Genomic DNA, 21,438 nt, shown 5'->3' on the forward strand with positions numbered 1-21,438 from the left:
ACACTCCAGCAGATATGCAAATAAAACACTACATCGCAAGTGGAACTTAAATACCTTCAAACCTATGGAATGAATCCAGCGGATAACTCTATCATTGCTCCAAACTAAGACATCATCGGTAGAACTTTCAGATGCTTTTCTTCGTTCTTCAAGAATTGTTTTGTCATAATTTAAGCGTTTTAAACAAGAAATGCCAAACTGTAGACTCGTTCGATGAAAACTGTCTACCATTTTCAACTGTCCTCTGAGATCTTTTTTATTCAAATGATCCAGCATTCGAGCATCCACCAAACATTCCATGAAAGTAGTTCGATATTGTGGGAGACCTAACCCTGGTAACCAATAATTGCCTATCCACTCATGATTCATATCTCCTGAAAAATAAGCTTCAATTAGTACTACTTCTGTTGATAATGCTTAAAATGCTAGAATTACTTACCAAATGCTAAAGTAGTTCGCGTTGTTGGTGGCGCAGAAGGCGACGTTAAGCAAACCATTTCCTGAATGGCTAATCTTAATTTTAATCGATGCAGTGGATTACTGATACCAATTTCGCGCTGGATTTCAGTATCACTTAGGGCGCTCATTATTGCTCCTGATTTCACATTTGCCCTGCAGGCTGCCACATACCATGCCGGCATGCCTACCCATAATTCTAGCCATGCTACAATTGTTGGACCATTCCAAAGTGCAAAGGGTGTTCCCGCTTTCATGGCCTCACCCAACAAATCGTGACGATAGTCGTGTTCCCTAAATGAAACAAAAAAAAAATATGATCAAAAAAATCATGGTCGACAAAATCAGAATAACATTAATTATTGAATATGCTTATGTGTCGCATTTCGAGATTATTTGCTCCCAAAATAATGGGGGATTCGTCGCATGTGAACCTAGAATAGTAAGCTAACAATCTGATATTTTCGTAATCCAAATAATTTAAAAATCTGATTAATCCACCTAGCGGTGTTGGTTGGTGCCTTTTTCTTGCAAACAATGGGACAGGATTCCCCGTCGAATGGAACCGATCAGTTCCCAGAAGTGTACACACACACACACACACACACACACACACACACACACACACACGGGCTGCGAAATGGTGAGCTGATATCTGGGAAGGAATACCTACACAGCTCTGGTCCTCACAAGTTCCAATCTCACGCTTCCACGGGTCTTCCGATGACAATTGACCGCCAGCTAGGGTTTAGCTTAGCTGGTAGTGCAGCCTGGGCACTGTTGTCCTTCTGACATCAGCTAGAGTGAGTGGGTGCGACCAAGGGGACCATCGTCCCTAACCCCTAATCCCAAGGCGTTAAGCGACCCGTGCCGAGGGGATGCATGGCCAGGTTGGTGAAATAATGAGCTAGGCCTTCAACGGAGCCTGTGGGGTACCTGGACACCCTGCACAGTAATTGTCTCTTACCGCGTCATGCTGGGCTCTGGCGTGGTGGACCTCTTTTCCCGAGCAACTCGTGGGATCAAAATGGAAAAACCAAGTCAATCCTTCTTCAATTAGTGATAGTAGTGTAGGTGGGCCCTCCTTAGCCGTGCGGTAAGACGCGCGGCTACAAAGCAAGACCATGCTGAGGGTGGCTGGGTTCGATTCTCGGTGCCGGTCTAGGCAATTTTCGGATTGAAATTGTCTCGACTTCCCTGGGCATAAAAGTATCATCATGTTAGCCTCATGGTATACGAATGCAAAAATGGTAACTTGGCTTAGAAACCTCGCAGTTAATAACTGTGGAAGTGCTTAATGAACACTAAGCTGCGAGGAGGCTCTGTCCCAGTATGGGGATGTAATGCCAATAAGAAGAAGAAGTGTAGGTGACAATCCCTTCGCAAGAGGTGGGTTGTTCAGGTCTCCTCCTAGGAGGTCAGAGGCAATAGTCGGCAGCTCGGTGCGCAGCGCCAGCGTGGGTCACTTAACCTTCCCCCCCGCCTACGCCGGTAGGGGTTATGGACGGCCCATGGCTTGTGGAGGCGATGAACCGCAAACGCGATGGGCTTTCAGCCTTCGAGGTGGCGACGGAACAGCTGGACGCCATCATCGACTATGCGTCATCGAAGCATAATATCAGTAAGGACCTCAAGAGTGGAGCTTGCTGAAACTTCGAAAGTCGATGTTGGACGCCAAGCTGGAAAAGGCGGTCGGGACGGCCAAGTGCGAACCCGTGAGATCGGTAGAGTTGAGGTCTACCCAGCAGACTGAGGCCCAAGAATTCGCGGATTTTTCGGATTCGCGGATTCGCAGTCTCCAGGGGATGAGCTCCCTGGGGGCCGCTCCAAAACGCGGAGGGTCACTACCCCGAACAAGGGTAGCGGGCTGGGAAGCTGAACCCCGGCCAGGTACCTCCAAAACCGGGGGAGGAAGGACCTGGAAAGGTCCGTCCACCCAGGAAAGACGGTGGTAAGGGGTTACGGCAGGCTGAGAGCTCTCAGCCGCCCCAGACCAGGGAAATAGAGGGGGATGACGCCTCCTGGACCCTGGTATTCCGAACTTGGCCATCAAAGCGGCCATTGCTGAGGTGCCTGGACGAGGGAGTCTTCCCTGAAGCATGGAAAAGGCAGAGCTTGGTCCTATTGCCAAAGGCGGGAAAACCACCGGGGGATCCGTCGGCATATAGAACAATATGCCTGCTTGATACGGCGGAGCCCTCCTTAGCCGTGTGGTAAGACGCGCGGCTACAAAACAAGACCATGCTGAGGGTGGCTCGCAGTTAATAACTGTGGAAGTGCTTAATGAACACTAAGCTGCGAGGCGGCTCTGATCCAGTGTGGGGATGTAATGCCAATAAGAAGAAGAAGAAGATGATACGGCGGGGAAGGTGCTCGAGAAGATCATCCTCAACAGGTTGTTGATACGCACGGAGAGTGCGGATGGTTTATCGAGTAACCAGTTTGGCTTCCGAAAGGGTAAGTCGACCGTAGACGCTATCTTGTCGGTTACTAAATCCGCGGAGATAGCTATCCAGCGTAAAAGGAGGGGAGTTCGCTATTGTGCAGTAATGACTCTCGACGTGAGGAATGCTTTCAATAGTGCCACTTGGGCAGCTATTGCAGATGCGCTCCTGCGTCTTGGAATTCCCGAGTACCTGTACAGGATTCTCGGAAGCTACTTCCAGAATCGAGTACTGATATACGACACGGAGGCGGGTCGGAAGTGCGTTGACATAACCTCAGGGGTTCCGCAAGGTTCCATACTGGGTCCGGTGTTATGGAACGTCATGTACGACGGTGTCTTGAGGTTGAAGTTCCCGGTGGGCGTGATAATCGTCGGCTTCGCTGACGATATTACGCTGGAGGTCTACGGCGAATCGATCGAAGAGGTGGAGTTGACTGCAGCCCACTCGATCGCAATTGTGGAGGAGTGGATGAGTTCCAGGAAGTTAGAACTGGCTCACCACAAGACTGAGGTGGTTGTTTACAACCGAAAGTCGGAACAACAAGCGGTGATAAGGGCAGGCAACTGCGCGGTCATCTCTGAACGCTCCATCAAACTCTTGAGGGTAATGATCGACGATAAGCTCACTTTTGGTAGCCACGTCAATTACGCCTGCAAGCGTGCCTCCACAGCTATAGTGGCATTGTCCCGGATGATGTCCAATAGCTCTGCGGTTTATGCCAGTAAGCGAGATTTGTTTAGGATGGTGCTGCAGAAATGGCCAGCATATGGCTATTTTCCGGATAAGTAGAAGATCCATAAACTGGTGTTGCTGCGGAAACCAGGAAAACTGTCGGGGAATCCAGCATTGTATAGGCCTATATGCCCACTGGATACACTAGGGAAGCTTCTGGAAAGGATTATCCTTAATCGGCTGACGCAGTTCACGGAGGGCGAGATCGGCTTATCGGAGAAGCAGTTCGGATTCCGAAAAGGCAGATCGACGGTGGATGCAATTAAGGCGGTCGTTGAAGTGGCAGAGAAAGCATCCAAGAAAAAGAGATGCGGCAATCGGTTCTTCGCCGTAGTAACGATTGACGTCAAAAAAGCGTTTAACAGTGCCATCGTTGCATGGAATACGGGTTCCTGGCTATTTGTGTAGAATGCTTAAGAGCTACTTCCAAAACCGGATTTTGGTCTACGATACGAATTCGGGGTAGGAGTCGATTGGGGTTACGGCGGGTGTTCCGCAAGGCTCCATACTCGGCCCAATCCTGTAGAACGTTATGTACAACGGGGTGCTAAAGCTGAAGTTGCCCAAAGGCGTGAGGATCTTCGGATTCGCGGATAATGTCGTCCTGCTCACCACAAAACAGAAGTGCTGATCAGTAACTGCCGAATCTTCCAGCGAATGCAGATTATCGTCGGAGATCATTACATACCGTCTGTGCCAGCTTTGAGACATCTAGGAGTGATGATCAACGAGCGGTTGAATTTCAACACCCATGTCGACTATTCCTGCGAGAAGGCTGCTAAGATGGTCACTGCGCTTGCAAGGATCATGCCGAACGTCGGTGGACCGAAAGGCAGCAGTAGGCGTCTTATGGCGACCGTATCATCATCATTACTGAGGTACGGCGTTCTAGCCTGGGGAGCTGCGCTCAAGACGAAACGTAACCATTCCGTCCGAGGCCAGGATGATTCCAATCTGCATAACCTTAGCAGAGGATATCGAGTGCTACCAACGGGGAGGTACCAGAAATGTGAAGGAGACGGTGAGACTGGACTCTATGGTAAAGTGGCAGCAGGAGTGGAACAATGCAGATAATGGAAGGTGGACCCACCGACTCATCCCCAATGTGTCGACGTGGGTGAACAGGGAGCATGGAGATGTGAACTTTCACATCACTCAGTTTCTATCCGGACAGGGGAATTCCTGCTTTAAGGGCGGACAACATCGCCTAGTTATGCTGAAGGAAATCGTGGAGGTCACTTCCCGAAAAACGACCCGACTACGCAATTCCCGAGGGTCGGCAAGTGTCCAATGACAAGCTGTCAGAAACTGCAAAGCACCTGAAAATGAAGAAAGCACCCGGTCCAGATGGAATATCTAACGTGGCACTGAAAGCTGCAATTTTGGCATATCCGGATATGTTCAGAATGGTACTTTGTTTTTGTTAAATATCTTGGCTGTGCATATGCACAACGCATGTTTCGAAATAGACAAATTGTTATGAAATTTGCGAAAGAATCCACGTATCTTGGAGGGACTCGAACCCTCAACCTTCTACTCTTTAGATGGGAGTGATAACCCCTACACAACAAGACCACTTAAAGATCCCGTTTGCGGAAAAGCCATCAGAATCCGAGTACCAACCTCCATCGCGGTTAGCTCTTTTTTTGCAAATTGAATATCTTTCGGATGTTTGATTTGCTCAATCATCACATGTGCTTTATTGTTATATATCTACACTCCAGAAATGCCTGGACGAGGGTAATTTTCCAGAAATGCGGAAGACTCAGAAGCTGGTACTGCTGCCAAAACCAGGGAAGCCACAGACATATCCACCGAACAGGCCTATATGCCTGATAGACGCAGTTGGGAAACTTCTGGTGAGAATCATCATCAACTGGCTGACGAAGTGTATGGAAGATGAGCGTGGACTGTCAAACACGCAGTTTGAATTCCCCAAAGCAGTATCGTCAGTGGATGCAGTCCGGACAGTGCTCGGGAGTGCTCAGAAAACGTCCAAACAGAAGCGAAGAGGAGATCGATACTCCGCAGTGGTTACGATAGAGGTAAAGAACGCGTTCAACAGTGCCAGCTTTGAAGCAATTTCCGCTGCGCTGCAAAGAATGCGGGTTCCCGACTATCTTTGCCACATCTTCAAGAGCTACTTCGAGAGCAAAGTCCTGGTGTACCACACAAACGAAGGGCAAAAGTCGATGCGTGTTACAGCGGGTGTTCCTCAAGGCTCCATACTTGGCCCAACCCCCTGGAACAAGATGAATGATGGAGTCCTGACACTGCGGCTTCCCAGGAAAATGAAAATATGCCACGATCGAGAGTCGGATAAATGGAGTTAAGCTACAGATAGCTCACCACAAAACGGAGGTGCTATTAGTCAGCAGCTGCAAGGCGATCCAGCAGATGGAAATCGTCGTCGGAGGATATGCGATTGCTTCGAAGCTATCACTGAAGCACCTGCGAGTGATGATCGACGACCGGCTAAATTTCAACAGCCACGTTGAGTACGCCTGTGAAAAGTCGGCGAATGCAATGAACGCAATAGCGAGGATCATGCTAAACATTGGCGGTCCAAGAAGCAGCACGAGGCGTTTGCTAGTTAGTGTCTCATAATTGATACTGCGGTATGGGGTTCCTGCCTGGGGTAATGCCCTGCAAACCAAGCGGAACCGAGAAAAGCTGAAAACTGTGTTCCGGCTGATGGTCAAACGAGTTGCAAGTGCGTATAGAACGATATCGTCGGAGGCAGTATGCGTTATCGCCGGGGTGATACCCATTTGCAACACCCTGGCGGAATACATCGAGTGTTACCAGTGGAGAGACACCGGATGAACAGAAAGCATGGCGAAGTAAACTTCTGCCTGACGCAGTTCCTGTTGGGATGCTTCCGGAAGTATTTATACCGATTCGGACAAACCAACTCCTTGTTATGCCCAGAATGTGCGAATGTTGAAGAGACGCTGGAGCATGTGGTGTTTGATTGTCCGCGGTTTGCGGAAATTCGTAGAGGGATGCCGGACCCTAGAACAAATGTATCACGAGGAAGACATGGGGAATTAGGTAAGCAGAGTCGTGACGCAAATACTGTCGGAGCTGCAGCGTAGATGGCGTAGATCAGCGAATAGGTTCCCGTTATGCGGAGTATTCAGCGCAGCGAGCAGTGTTTAGCTTCGGGTCGAGGGGCGCCGGTGAACCGGAAGTATTCTGCCAACCGGAATCATCGGACCAACCTCGGCACTCATAAAGCCAACCTGCTGAAGAAAGTAGTAGGAAGCGCTTCGGGTATGTAGGGCACCCGAAGACGAAATCGGCGCAATGTGTGAAAGCGTCCCCTGCGATAGCCGCCGGTAGTCGGGAGTGCGGAAGTTTCCTTCACCGGAACTGGTGGACCACCCTCGACGCCGAGGGGAGTCAGGAGGATTCGAGTAAGGAAGTTTGGTGCATGAACGCCGAGGGATCGAGACAACGTTGCAGTGGAACAGTGGATCAGCCAGCCAGTCGTCGAACTAGCATAAGCTAGGAGCCGGAATTTTAGAAGAAGTGCATGAGCACAGACACCCTACCACCCGAAGTAGTCGCAGCATCCCGTGGTCCCGCAGTATGACATTCTGTATTCAATGATTCAAGATCTGAATGAGTATCATAGTTCTTCATCGTAAATTGTGCTGTCTAACTGCAATTAACTGTTTTTGGATGTTTCTGTATACATTTTTGCATATAAACTTCTACCGAGCTTCTAACACCGCCCAATCGTTGATCGATTTGGCTGAAATTGTGGGTTTCGTGGCTGTGCGGTTAGCGGCGTCAATCGTCTAGACGCATGACCTAGGAGGAGTGGGGTAGGTTTTTAGAACTTTCTTTGATTTCATCTTTTATGCTCATTACATCTCTACAGTAAGGAGGAGTCCACTGGGTGTTATGTGTCCTGTCTGTTGTCTCATGCTAGGTGTTAAATGTTCAGTCTGTACGACCTCTGGTCGAAGACGGTGTTTCTGTCTCTTTTGTCCAGAGCACCAGGGCATCAAATATAACCAAAATATAAAATTAAATATAAATAATAAGAGGGCGAGCCATCAAAATATTGAAAAAAGTTTTTTCCATATTAATTTGAACCACCCTTATATATATATCAAAGTGATTGGTGTAAAAAAAACGATACAATAGAAACTTACTTTTTTTTCTGCCTACAATAATCGATAGTAGTGGTTTTCCCAGGCATTTTGTACACCGTGATAGTATCATAATTCGAATCGACATCGCTTATAAGAGACAGTCCACTCATGGACATCATGCTGACTGATCCATCTGGCATGGAGGAATCTTTACCGGTTTTGCACTGCAACACGAAAAAGAGATATAAAAAAGTAAATAATGTGTTTTTATTGCACCGTTTGGAACAGAAGCTGCTACATTTTGTTATATCCAAACAATTTGAAATCTAGTATAAAGGTATCTATTTGATTTGAGGGACATTTTTTACGTATCAATTTTCAAGAATTATTGTTATACGTATAGAGTGACTTAGCCAGTAAAATTGTCTTGAGGGGAGGGGGTGGGTCGGCAGTGACGTCGGCTTTCTGAATTGTGTTCAAAGAAGCAATTTCGTTGTTTCCCTCTGACATTGGCTATAATTTTTGCCTTTCTTGTATACTAAGTATACGTAAAGGCTATATGATCACTCCAAAACCAAACATTTGATAGAAGGCTCGGAGACCCTACCCAACACCGCTAGGTAGATTATTATTAATCAGGGTTTTTCAACTTTTTTTCTGTCGTACTTTGCGTGGTTCAAATAAAATGATTCAACATTTTTGTGATTTCTCAGCTTGCTTCAGAAAGTAAACCAATGAGCATCAGATTACCCGGGTAGAGGTGAATAACAAACAAATAACATAATAATAACTAATTTTGCTGTGATATCAGATTCTGATATTTTTATGTTATTAATCAATAACATAAAATAACATCCTAACAACAAATTTACAAAACTACAAAAATGCGCAAAAGAACCCGAAAACTTCTCAAGCGGGCTAAGCGAACACAAAAGTGGGAACAGTACAAACAATCCGATTACAACCGAGAGATTAGGCGATCTTAAACGATACATTGGAGGCATACATGTGAAAACATAGAAAATACCCTTGTCATAAGACGAGTTTATACAATCCCATTGAATTCCACCACTTAATTGTATCTTGACAGATACGTATTTCGACCTCAACAGTAAGGCCGTCTTCAGTGTCGAGTACGAGTACGAGACACTGAAGACGGCCTTACTGTTGAGGTCGAAATACGTATCTGTCAAGATACAATTAAGTGGTGGAATTCAATGGGATTGTATAAACTCGTCTTATGACAAGTGAAAACATTCCACTAAAAGCTCAAAATAATTTTCTTATAGAAAATACTCCAGCAGCTGCCAGGTTGCAAAAAATCGTAGCCAAAGATCATTCTAATGGACTCGGTACTTTAAAAAAAGATAACGGCTTATTCACCACATCTGTGAGTGAAACGTTAGAATTGACGATGAACACTCATTTTCCGAGGTATATTATCAATTCAAATGAAGACCTAAATGCAAATGCAATAGGAACTGGAATCATTGAAATCAGCCACCATATTCATGGAACAGTGAACGAAATGACTGAGCTAGAAAGATCCAGGAACGATGCACGTATCCTGGCCACACAAATTTTTACTAAAAGAAAGGTCGAATGGGCCATAGAAAAGGTAAGGCAATTTTGATACCTATCCTCACAAAGCTGTTTCGAGCAAGTTTATCGCTAAGCTACATTCCATCAGTTTGGCGACAAGTACGGGTGACATTTATCCCTAAGGCAAATAAAAAGGATAAAACCTCACCAAAATGCTTTAGGCCATTAAGCTTGTCCTCCGTTCTACTGAAAACAATGGGAAAAATAATAGATTTACATATCAAGTCATCGTATTTAACCCAACTACCGTTAAGCAAACACCAATTCGGTTATCAGGAAGGTAAATCATCAGTAACCGCATTACATGCAGTTGTTACAAAAATACGAAAATCTTTTGAAGCAAAAGAAATTTCCCTTGCTGCTGCTGCTTCTCATAATTCCATAAAAAAGGCAATGTAAAATCGTGGCTTCGATAAATGCATTGTAGATTGGATTAAAGAAATGTTAACAAAAAGAGAAATATCAGCTAACCTTGGAAATTCTCATATTACTTAGAGCAATCAAAGGGTGCCCACAACGAGGCGTATTATCACCTTTACTGTAGTCTTTAATAGTAGATGATCTTCTCAAATACCTTACAGCCCAGGGCTTCGAAGTAATTGGTTTCGCTGACGATATTGTCATAATAGTACGAGGCAAATACAATGACATTATCACCAACAGAATGCAAACTGCTCTAAAATATGTCTCTAGTGGTGCGATAGAGAAGGATTGAGTGTAAATCCTTCAAAAACTACTATTGTGCCCTTCACGCGTAGGAGGAAATTCTCACTAAACAACATGATATTGAAAGGTACACGATTGGAACTTTCGAATACAGTCAAATTTCTTGGCGTAGTTCTTGATAACGAACTTAACTGGAACATGCATTTAGAACACGCCATTAATAAAGCGACAAATGCTCTATGGATTAGTAAACGAACTTTTGGTAGGCAATGGGGACTTAAGCCGAAAATGATCCTTTGGATATATTCAGCTATAGTAAAACCAAGAATTACCTATGGTTCGTTAGTCTGGTGGCCAAAGACGAAAGAGAAGAATGATCAGATGAAGCTCGAAAAACTTCAACGATTAGCGACTATCTCAATTACAGGTGCAATGAGCAGTACACCATCGAGTGCACTAAATGCTTTACTGTACATGCTTCCTCTGCATCAAATTGTACAATTAGAAGCTGAAAAGATTGCCTTGAGGATCAGAAGATCCGAAAACCTCTTAGGAGGTGACCTTAAGGGTCATCTTAGCATTCTAAAAAACTTCAGTATAAACTCCCTAGTAATAAACAATAAAGACTGGGTGGAGAAAAAGTACAATTTCAATAGACTGTTCAAAGTAATTGATCCTGGGCGCAATACATGGTTGAATGGACGACCAACACTTTGTTCAGGATCAATAACGTTTTATACTAACGGTTCAAAATTGATCAACCAAGTGGGAGCAGGAGTTACTGGCCTTGGGATAGACATATCGATTCCCATGGGCAGTTGGCCATCCGTATTCCAAGCGGAAGTTCACGCAATTCTAGAGTGTTCTGTAATATGTAGTAGGAACTACAGATATTAGCATTAGCATTGAGCAATTCGCACAAATTCGTAGGTGGTACAAGCCAAGACTATTGTATGAGAGTAACATAATTTTCATCCGTTACCACAGATATTGATTTAGGACTATTCACTATCCCTTAGATGGAAGCATTGCACTTTCCAATAGTCAAGATCTGTTCTGGCCACGTCCCTGCGAATGCTGAGGAAGGGGAAGGATGGTTAGTTGGACACCTACTGAAGAAAGATGCAGAGAACTCTACGACCTCTCATAGGTGCCACGGGAGGTTTTGGGATTGTGTGGAAGGTTATAACAGTAGGAATCGCTTTGGTAAAACGTGAAACACAGAAATAACTAAGATAGAAACACAAAGTAGGAAAGGGACGAGCCTGGAATTGAACCCACGACTTCCTGCTTATATATAAGGAACTTCTTCTTCTTATTGGCATTACATCCCCATACTGGGACAGAGCCGCCTCGCAGCTTAGTGTTCATTAAGCACTTCCACAGTTATTAACTGCGAGGTTTCTTAGCCAGGTTACCATTTATGCATTCGTATATCATGATACTTTTATGCCCAGGGAAGTCGATACAATTTCCAATCCGAAAATTGCCTAGACCGGCACCGGGAATCTTACCGCACGGCTAAGGAGGGCCCCAATTATAAGGAACTACAGACACTCAAATTTATGCATAATGTCCGACAGCCAAGCAGCTTTGAATGCTCTAAAGTCGGCAACATGCGCTTCAAAACGAGTTTGGGAATGCATTCAGTCCCTTCAAAAATTCTCTTGTCGGAACCAATTCAATCTATATTGGGTTCCAGGACACTGTGGAATAGATGGTAACGAAAAAGCCGATATGCTGGCGAGACTCGGGTCATCAAGTCGGTTTACAGGACCGGAACCTTTTTGCAGCTTACCAACTTCTTCTCTTCGTATGGAGCTGAAGGTATGAGAATCTATGAAAATATAAACCAATTTTAGGAACGCAACTAATGCCAGGCAATCGAAACGCTTTATCACTCCAAATGTTTCCATGATTCGCAACATCTTAGAATTATCTAAAAGAGATCTAAGCACGGGTCTCATTACAGGTCATTGTCCGAGTCGATAGCATTTGAAGCTTATAGGGAAACTTCAGAATGATCTATGTCGCTTCTGTGACTCGGAGACTCGGAGCATCTGTTATGCCGTTGTCCGGCAATTTTTCGAACAAGACAAAAGTTCTTCACCAAGGGGCTTATAGAACCACTTGAGCTTGGTAGAACAAATCCCAATTCGGTGGTGCATTTCATTCGAAAAGTTGAGCCGTGTTGGGGAGAAGCTGTTAGTCAAACAATGGCAATCACTCCCAATAGCGATACGCCATAATGACATAGCTAGAAAAAAAGGGGAATATATTACAATAGATCAAAAAAAATGGTCGCAGTGATAAAAAAATACCCGACTAGGAAAAAAAACAACAAATTTTGTTATAATAGTAAAATTTGCTTGTCATAAGACGAGTTTGTACCATCCCATTTAATTTCACCACTGGATGACAAGTGAAGACATTCCACCAAAAAGTTCAAAACAATTTTCTTAGTAAAATTTGGTATTTATATGTTATTGTAAGGAAGAGAACAACAAATGAAGAACAGATTATGCAATCATAACAAAGTTTGTTGCATTTGCATTTTCAACATATCAATAAAAACTGATTTAGATTTCATTTTCTGCCAAAATTTTGCTATTGGTTATGGCAAAATGAGTTATTTTTCAGTTACTCGCTCGAACAATTTCTGCCATTATTTTTAGTTATTTTAGCAACTATATCAAACAAACTTACATCAGATTTCGCTATTCTGTTATTTAAATATTAATGGTAAAATTTGTTATTCTTTGCTATTTTCTCCTACCCAATTTCAACATTTATTTAGAACAGATTTGTCGCAACCGATATGGCATATGATCGCTGTTTTATTACACAAGGCACACTTTTCAATCGGTTAATTTTTTTTCAGTTTCTCGGCCTATCTCAATTACTACATCTATACTGCCGTCATACGCATATTTGTCCCATCTTTGCTGGGATTCCCTATATACATGGGACAGTTATGCGTATAACGGCAGTATACATAATCTATATACCGCCATCGGGGGTGACAATGGGTCTAAGGGGTGAGAATGGGTCATCGCTCTCACCGGCAGCCTGGAGGTCGTACAGCAAAATTATTCAAAAAGGTCTCTTATATTATAGTCTTCTTGCCCTCAGATACATTCAATCTATTCTACAAGCATTCTAAGTAGTTGAAACAGTGACCCATTCTCACCCCATTTGACCCATTGTCACCCCCGACGACGGTACATAAAAATGAATTTCTGTCTGTCTGAACCTTATAGACTCGGAAACTACTGAACACATCGGTGTGAACATTTGTATGCAGAGGTTTTTGGGGCCGGGGAAGGTTTTTAAGATGGTTCGAGATCCCCCCCCCTCTTTGGAGAGGGGGGCTCCCATACGAACACCAATTTCATCATAACTCGAGAATTGAGCAAGCAAATGGAACCAGATCTTGCATGTGGAGGTTTTGGAAGGGAAGCTATGTTTCTGTGGTGATTTGAAACCCCCCTTTCTGGAAAGGGAGGCTCCCATACAGTTGAATCAGAACTAATCAGAGAATAAATCAATTTTACACGAAACGAAGTTCGTCGGGTCTGCTAGTTACATAATAAGAAAAACCACTTAAAAAACAGCTCAGTATAGAATATTTCAAATGAATCATGTCATATCTTCTCTTTCTATTCTGGAATATTGAAGATTTTTAATACATATTGTACGGTTCATTTAAGAATCTACGGTTGCCCGACATAATCCAACACTTGCCAAAAATATTAGAAATGTGAAAAACAAGACGGAACCAAATCAAGCGTACAGTGACTTTTCAATTCGAACTAACTTAACCGTTGTAAGAAATACAACATCATAGAAAAAGCTCGTTTTTTTGTACACAACATGGGCGCACAATATTTAGTATCACGCGCGTCCCAGAATGTTAAAATTATTACACACAGTGTGGTACGGGGAAGCGAGGTAAGCGTAGGGTGACCATTTGATTTTTTTTCAATTCACCCCCATTCGTAGCAAAAAATGAGGACATTTGGAAAAAGGAGGACATAAAAAAACATCGATCGACTTTTAGTTTTAAATGTGATTAGTAGGGTTTCTTACCCCATTCCCGGCCTAACATGCGTACGACGGCCTAAGCAAAATTTCACTCAATCTCTTAGCATTTTACTCTCTCGAAACGGTAGAAAATGCGACGTAAACAAAAATATGCACGTTCCTCGACAACAAGATGCCAGATGGTATTATTCATAATCATTCTTATTTGGTTGAGAAGATATATTTACTCATCCAAATTTCTTCCATATACTAAAAAACAGTATTTTTCTCGACTTTCAAAATCGAGAGAATTATAAATAACATGATAGCGTCAACGTATTAGACAGTTTTCCTATTAACGATGAAGGATCATTTTCATAATCCTGGCCTTTTGGCAGCACGGTGCGGCTAGAAGTTCTTGGGCCGAGGTGAATTTTTGTTCGGTTTGAGAATACATTTTAAAATGTATTCTAATATGTTTAAATAAGTTCTAGTGAAACGAACAAATAAGAATAATTGAAGTGCGTGTGTTTAGAATTATGGTGTGGTGATTAACAGCTTCAAGCAATGGTTGTATCGAGCACTGCGATGATTTTCAGGTAGGTGTTTATTCGATGATACCGTTTTGTAAAAGTGGAAAGAATCACTCCGGCTCAGTGGTGTGGCATCGGAGAGCAAATTTTGAAATCTACATTTTTATTTTCTACAATTGGATCAATTAGGAGTAAAACAAGTGATTGAAAAATAGTGAGTATTGTTAAAAATAAATGGGAGACTTTTTAAAAATTATCAACCATAAACCTACGACTTCCAAACAGTATAAATCATTAGTTTTCTGTGCAGTGAGCCGGGAACCGGGTCCATAGGCCCAAGTAGTGATTTACCCTACTTTATATTCCTTAGAGTTTTGCACACTAATGCTTATTAGAGAAGTTTTTGTTATAATCAGTGAGTAACCCAACAAACAAGAGATCGAATATCATTGCGAAAGTGCACAAAGTGGAGGCCATATACATAAGTACACTTTGCATGAAGTCAAATAGAGGCATGTGCCTCTATCGCCTCCTCCTCGTACACTTATTCTCTAGCATATCTTGAGCATATACAACTTTGTTTAAGCTGGTAGATACAACATCTTCTACTTTATTAACATTACATCTACAGATGGAATATTTACAACTGTCATTATAGTCTATGTTAATCACTTTCCAGTGGTAATCGTAATATTTAAGCTTCAACTAATTTTAAAATCAACAGTGAACAATTGTTGAATAGTCTTATGCTGGCATTTTCAGCGATATTTCACAGAATGTTAATAAGAAAAGCTCACACAAAATGCTTAGTAGACCAGTGGAGATATTTTTTCTTGAATGCCATTGAGAATCACAATTTAAGGCAAGTAAATGAGAATGTTAACTGTATCACTAAGTCCTCAACTGAAGAAATTCAAAAATGTTCGGATGTAGACTAAATAAACTTAACTGTTCAGATTAGTTCAGATTTCTATTCTATTCTAGGCTGCGCTTTGCCTCACATATTCAAGAAACGTACCGTGCGATACGTTCCATGGCAGGGGTCTGCGAAGCGTCCATGTTTTTGATGCCAGCATCAAAATCATCGATTAATTTAATACGAAGGCGTAATCATAGCCATTGAAAACCTGCCATTGAAAATATATTTTAAATATCATGATATTTTGGCGAAGTAGAGCGCTTGTTGCCGATCGAAATATGAAAATATATCAAAGGCGTCAATATTCTTGGTAAAATACAGCTTGGATTCATATTTTAGCACAAGTTCTCGAAAAATGGTGAAAAACAATTACGTCTATTTGGGAAAAAAAATCGGAATAGTGGTTTGTTTACAAAAAATAGAATTGTCAGTGGGAAACCCAATTTCAATCGAACAATAGGAAACTTAAAGATGTTGGCTATTGTCAAACGTAGTGGGTAGGACTGGGGTTGCCAGATACCTGTTCCAAGGCAATTTGCAGAAAATATATGGAAGCATTTGCATCTTTCCTAATCAATTTTTTCCCAATTCCGATTTTTCGACATTTCGACTTTTCGACTTCGACACCTGTGTTACTGTAACTCGAAAACTTAATTTTCGATATTAACATTGATTTTATTCGAAAACTCAAAGGAAAATATTTCATATTAGAAAGCAAAAAACGCAAATGTAAATGTGGTAAACAACATCAACGGATAACTGCTTTTTAACTGGGTTTTTGCCCAGTTAAAAAACCCAGATTAATCCACCTACAGTGAGATTTTGACCCTTCCTTAGTTATAGGGAAATTTTTCCAGACTCCAGTATTTAAAACGAGATAAAACTACTCAGCTTCCCACGGCGATTTACCGTGAAAGTGACAAAATCATTGCTCACCCAAAGGCGGATGTCATGGGTTGAGTGACAACTCAACGAATGATAACGCACTGTACTTCATGCTGCCTATCTATAAGGCGCTCGTTGGATTGAATAGCTATTGTGACATGGTTAGTAACTATCGTAACGCTGGTAACGTAATATTGTACCCCTAATTTCCAGAGACCTCGATATTAATTAATCCAAAACTAAATAAATCAGTCATAGATCTGAGCGAAACTCAATAGCGTTCAATAATAACATATGTTTTGCCTTCTGGATGCCTAATTTGGTAAAACTAAACTTGTTTAACATCTTAAAAATGAGTGAGATTTATATGGTAGTAAATTTCAGAATTTGCACACATACGCATACATACATGCATATAAGTGGTCTATTAGTGTCTCAAAACATGCTCACATTTGCAATCTAGCTTCCACTGAACATTTTTTTGAAATCCCTTTCAATTTTTACGTTATTCCTTTTCCGATTTTGTACATGCTTCTATCTGTTCCTCAACTAAAATCATTTGTTTTTTTTAAACAAATAAAAAAAATAGGCATATTTCCATATCATATCATTTGTTATAATTATATTTTCAATTTTAAAGTGGATTTGTTTCAAATATCATACATTTTATTTAATAATTCACGAGATTTATTGATAGATTAATACATAACACATCTGCGTAACGCATACAGTGAAATTATGGACACTTCCGAAGGAAGGGTTAAAACAGTCCAGTTAAAAAGCACCCAGTTAGCGAACTGTTGCTGTATCTCAAATTGTCGAGCTGAGTCGAATGAAATGTCTGGGTCTTCGGGCCTCTCAGCAAAAGTTTATTTTTGGAGCGAACGTATCCAGTTTTGCGCTGTGGGCTAGCCTCTGATTTGACGAGCTCAACTGCACCAACCGTTCAAAGCCATTTGATCAATGTAGTAAATAAGAAGGAATAAATCCTCTTCATCAGCACCTTCTTATTTACTACATTAGCCAGAATGCTCGGAACGGTTGGTGATCTCCACAAACATCAAATCAGAGACTAACCCACTAGCAAGCTGGCGGCCAATACCGCTCGCGGAAAACTGGGTACCTGATACTTGTGGAAAACGTGTGTTGCAACCCAAGCAACCAGAAGTTCGGATAAGAAGGGCTATTTTGGCTTAATCAGCTCTCATTTTAAGTAATTTTTTGTATGTAACGGAACTTTAAGTGAACTTTAAAGTTCCGTTAAGGATGCTTGGAACTTGATGTGAACCATAGTGAACCAATTAGTTCGGTTAAGAGTAAATTTAAGTAAAATCTGAACTTCTGGTTGCTTGGGAAGTCACCCTGCTGATCCAAGTCACCCCGTTTTACGGTAGTTTTTATTTATGTATCCATTTTTATTTTATTTTTTTTAGGCCCTATCAAAGCGACCGTGTGCCGCTCAAAGCACACAGGAGCTCAAGGAGTGCCAATTGTCATGGGAAGTATCCCTACTTCGGTAGGGTAGTGCGTGTGCTGCTTCAGTAGAGAGCGAGTGATCTGTTTGTGTTGAGGCAGGAGTGTCATAGTGTGCCACCACTATTGTCACCTCGAAGCATGGCAGAAGTTTGAGTGTAGACTGCGCATGCTGAGGCAGGAGTTTCATAGCGTAGTATTGTTGATTGTTCTGCATTGAGATGAAAGAATAATTGTTACATGATGTCTCAACAGGTCTCTCTGTGGACCTGAGAGGAGACCTGCAAAGACGCTGCTTCTTTCCCTTGTTTTGACACTTGTTCTTCTTTTCATCACAGTTGACCATCGAGTTTCAACTGTTTACTTGACTGTTTCACCTAAGCCCCAGGTGGACCCTTCTGAGCACAATAAAAGTGTATCCAATTCACGAAATAGTTAATTCATTTTCATAAGGATTTTTATACCGGGAACAAAACACAGGTTTACTACTGATTATTAACAAGCTAAACGGAAGGTTTGAAATACTCGTTAAAGTAAAAAAGTCTTGGTGAAACAAAAATGATGTGGAATATTTTATTTGGGATACCAATACTTTCACTCAAAAAGCTGCTGGTTGCACCTGACAGTTCGTGACAGCAGTTGACTGGCAGCAGCTGAAGTTACATTTTTTCCTCTTTGCAGGTCTCGTCTCAGGCCTGTGCTAAGGAAGGAATGTCGTAGCGGGTACCCGCTATGGTCACCCCGTGGCATGGATGAAGTTTGTGCAACTACACCATGCTGATGTAAGAGTGTCTTAGCATAGTATCTGTTGGCCCAGTCAGTTACCGCTATTGACTCCTCGAGGCATGGTAGTGGAGTGTTAGAATGAGAAACCAAGTGAGTCTCAAATGGTGTGAGTGCCTGTGTGAATGAGTACATTAAATACAGTCTATCCTCCAAAGCAATGCTGGAAAGCTGTCCCAGGGAAAAATTAGGGTTGGAGGCCGAGGAGGGTTTAATGGGTGAGAGCAAGGGTTTCATACGCCTGTCACTGGCGAACAAAGCTCGTGTAATCTGCATCGAAGCTTAGAACTTAGAGCGCAATCGTTAATGCGAACATTTTTATATTCAGTTAGTTACTGCAAATAAATTCTTTTTCGAGTCCCTTTAATCAAGCAGGTATCTCAAGCATACCACATCGTTATATTGCTTCATGATTGAGTGTTTAATTTTGATAAAATATCGAAAACAAAAGTGTGCATAAAAATTCCCTCGCCATAACAAAAAGGTGGTAGAGAATTAACACTGTTGTTTACATTTTAGAACCAGCACATGTCGGGGTAGGGATTCAATGCTTCGCCTTCTCCCTCTGGGTGAGAGTCCCCACACACCAGTACACTGCCATGTGGTAGCTTGGCAACTGCTACGCGTGTGCTGGGTCATAATGCATTACTCCTTATAAAAAAACTGATATGATAAATTTGACAAATAAAACCGATTTGACAAATCGATATCTGAATATTTGACATAAAATCAATTCTTTCGAAAGATAACTTCTATTGTACCGTGATGTGCCCTAATTTCGCGCGCGCCCTAACTTCGCGCATTATAAATCATTTATTTTTTTCAATTTTTCGGTACCAGTCAAAATTGAAAAATCTGGAGGATTACAAAATGTCATTGTTGTTGAATGTTTTTCACGAAAAAATTTGAAAAACAAACTTGGTTTAGTACACCAAATAAAATGATTTCAATTTGATCCTCCCATCGACCGCCATATTTGCTTGTGCTTAGCACAGCGACGAAGAACATGACCCAAGTAAACAAATGATTTTACTGTACAAAACTGGCTACTTTTTGGAAATATTTGTATCCACTATGCTCTGTTGGATATGTTTATTCGTCATTACTAATGAAAAGTGTAAAATTTTATGTATTTTGTGTTTATTTGGTCTTTCGCTTTGTGAGCGAAATTAGGTATATGAGAGTAATTATGGTGCCTAATTTCGTTTATTGTTGCTGCGTAGTTTCATTTGCAACATTCTAATGAAACAAAAGCAATATAATACACAGGACATTTTTACACTGAATAGAACCCGAAAAGTTCATTCCCATACGCTTTTTATCTAATTTTCAGGCGGATAACCACCGACATCGACTAATGTTGACGTGAAAAATCTTATAGATCAGTGCCTGCAATAGCTATCAAATCCGATGTGTAAAATGATACTAAAATGTGCGATGTGTAAAATGATGCTAAACTTAAGATAAAACTAAGGTACAGTGGGGTAAGTGGGTAAATGGGGTAAGTGAAAAAACGCAAGTATTTTACTGATGAAGCACAGAATTATTCAATTCCACTTCACAATCATACAAGGCTATTCAAATCAATGCGTTGAATAAGTGAAACATGAAATAATGAACCATTTCAACATGCGAGAGTAAAAGTTTATTAACCTTTCAAGTTTATCTTTTGCACAAGTTGTTTTGCGTGTCAATAAATACGAATATTTTTTTATGTTGGTTTCCATAACACATTCAATTAGTGCATTGATAAGTTGGTTTTCTTTGTAGTTTTGAATTCCAGCCACAAAAATATTGATATGAACATCATAATTTTTGAAAAAAATATTTTATTGATTTGCCTGTTTTTTACCATGGGTGGGGCAAGTGAAAATTTTCCGACACTGAATGCATATTCCAAACACAAATAATTTCTATTAAGCGTATATGAACAAATGATACCAATTGGAACTCATTCGAAGGCTTTTTGGTTATTACAGTGATACGTGGTAATACTAAATCAGGAACCCAAAGTACCAAGCGTGTCAGTGTTTTAAATAATCCATGTTTGATAATAATTCGTGAAAAACCGTTATTTATATAGCCTAAATACAAGAATCACTACTATTGCAAATATATCAACAATTATGATTTATTTAGTTGAAATTTATATAATTTATTTATTTGGTAATGTAGACTCTTCTACTGAAATCAAAAGTGGATTGTTAATGAAACACAATATGATTCCAGGTTTGATGATTATTTCAAAGATAATTTCTGTGCATTATCGCCAAGGTCCATTATTTTACTAAAAACCTGAAATAGAAAGTAGTGTTAGACACAAATGGAGATGAGATATTAGATCTCAAAAAATTCAAGTAAAGAAAACATAAAAATATAAAAATCATTTAATGGAGGCACTCTAGAGCCCTTTGAATTTCATGAAGTGTCAAAACGCACCACAACAGATCACAGTTATGCTCTATTCAGTATAATTATCATTTGCATGAAATATATGAACAGAAAATGTGTTCTTATATTGAAAAATTCTCTTTAAAAATCATTTTTTCACTTACCCCACATGTGGGGCAAGTGAAAAATTGAAACCGATGTTTTCCAAATATTTTGTATCCTAAAAGTATTTTTCAAAGATCTTGTTCGCAGGCATATAAAGATTGGATAGATGATTCGTTATGTCATAAATACGATCAATTTCAATATTATATTCAACTTTTATGACTCGATGAACATGAAATATACGATTTCCTTTACCCACTTGCCCCACTGTTCCTTACAGCTGCTTTTTCGATAATGTATATAATATTGAAGATGTC

The 21,438-nt window shown here is 41.3% G+C and overlaps 2 protein-coding genes across 4 annotated transcripts in view; one reads left to right on the top strand and one right to left on the bottom strand.

Moving 5' to 3' along the window:
- LOC134211782 (transmembrane and coiled-coil domains protein 2) overlaps nt 1–21,438 on the top strand; it is a 215,795-nt gene that overhangs the window by 190,169 nt on the left and 4,188 nt on the right. The window lies entirely within an intron of this gene.
- LOC134211781 (liprin-alpha-1) overlaps nt 1–21,438 on the bottom strand; it is a 166,786-nt gene that overhangs the window by 26,123 nt on the left and 119,225 nt on the right. For all 3 annotated transcript variants that reach the window (XM_062688998.1, XM_062689001.1, XM_062689000.1), the window contains 3 exons: nt 7,802–7,965; nt 440–750; nt 55–374 (listed from right to left, as the gene is read on the bottom strand). In XM_062688998.1, coding sequence (XP_062544982.1) covers nt 55–374; nt 440–750; nt 7,802–7,965 — 795 coding nt within the window. The remainder of the gene's footprint in view (nt 1–54; nt 375–439; nt 751–7,801; nt 7,966–21,438) is intronic.

Source organism: Armigeres subalbatus, chromosome 2, assembly GCF_024139115.2.
Source record: "Armigeres subalbatus isolate Guangzhou_Male chromosome 2, GZ_Asu_2, whole genome shotgun sequence".
Lineage (NCBI taxonomy): Eukaryota > Metazoa > Arthropoda > Insecta > Diptera > Culicidae > Armigeres > Armigeres subalbatus.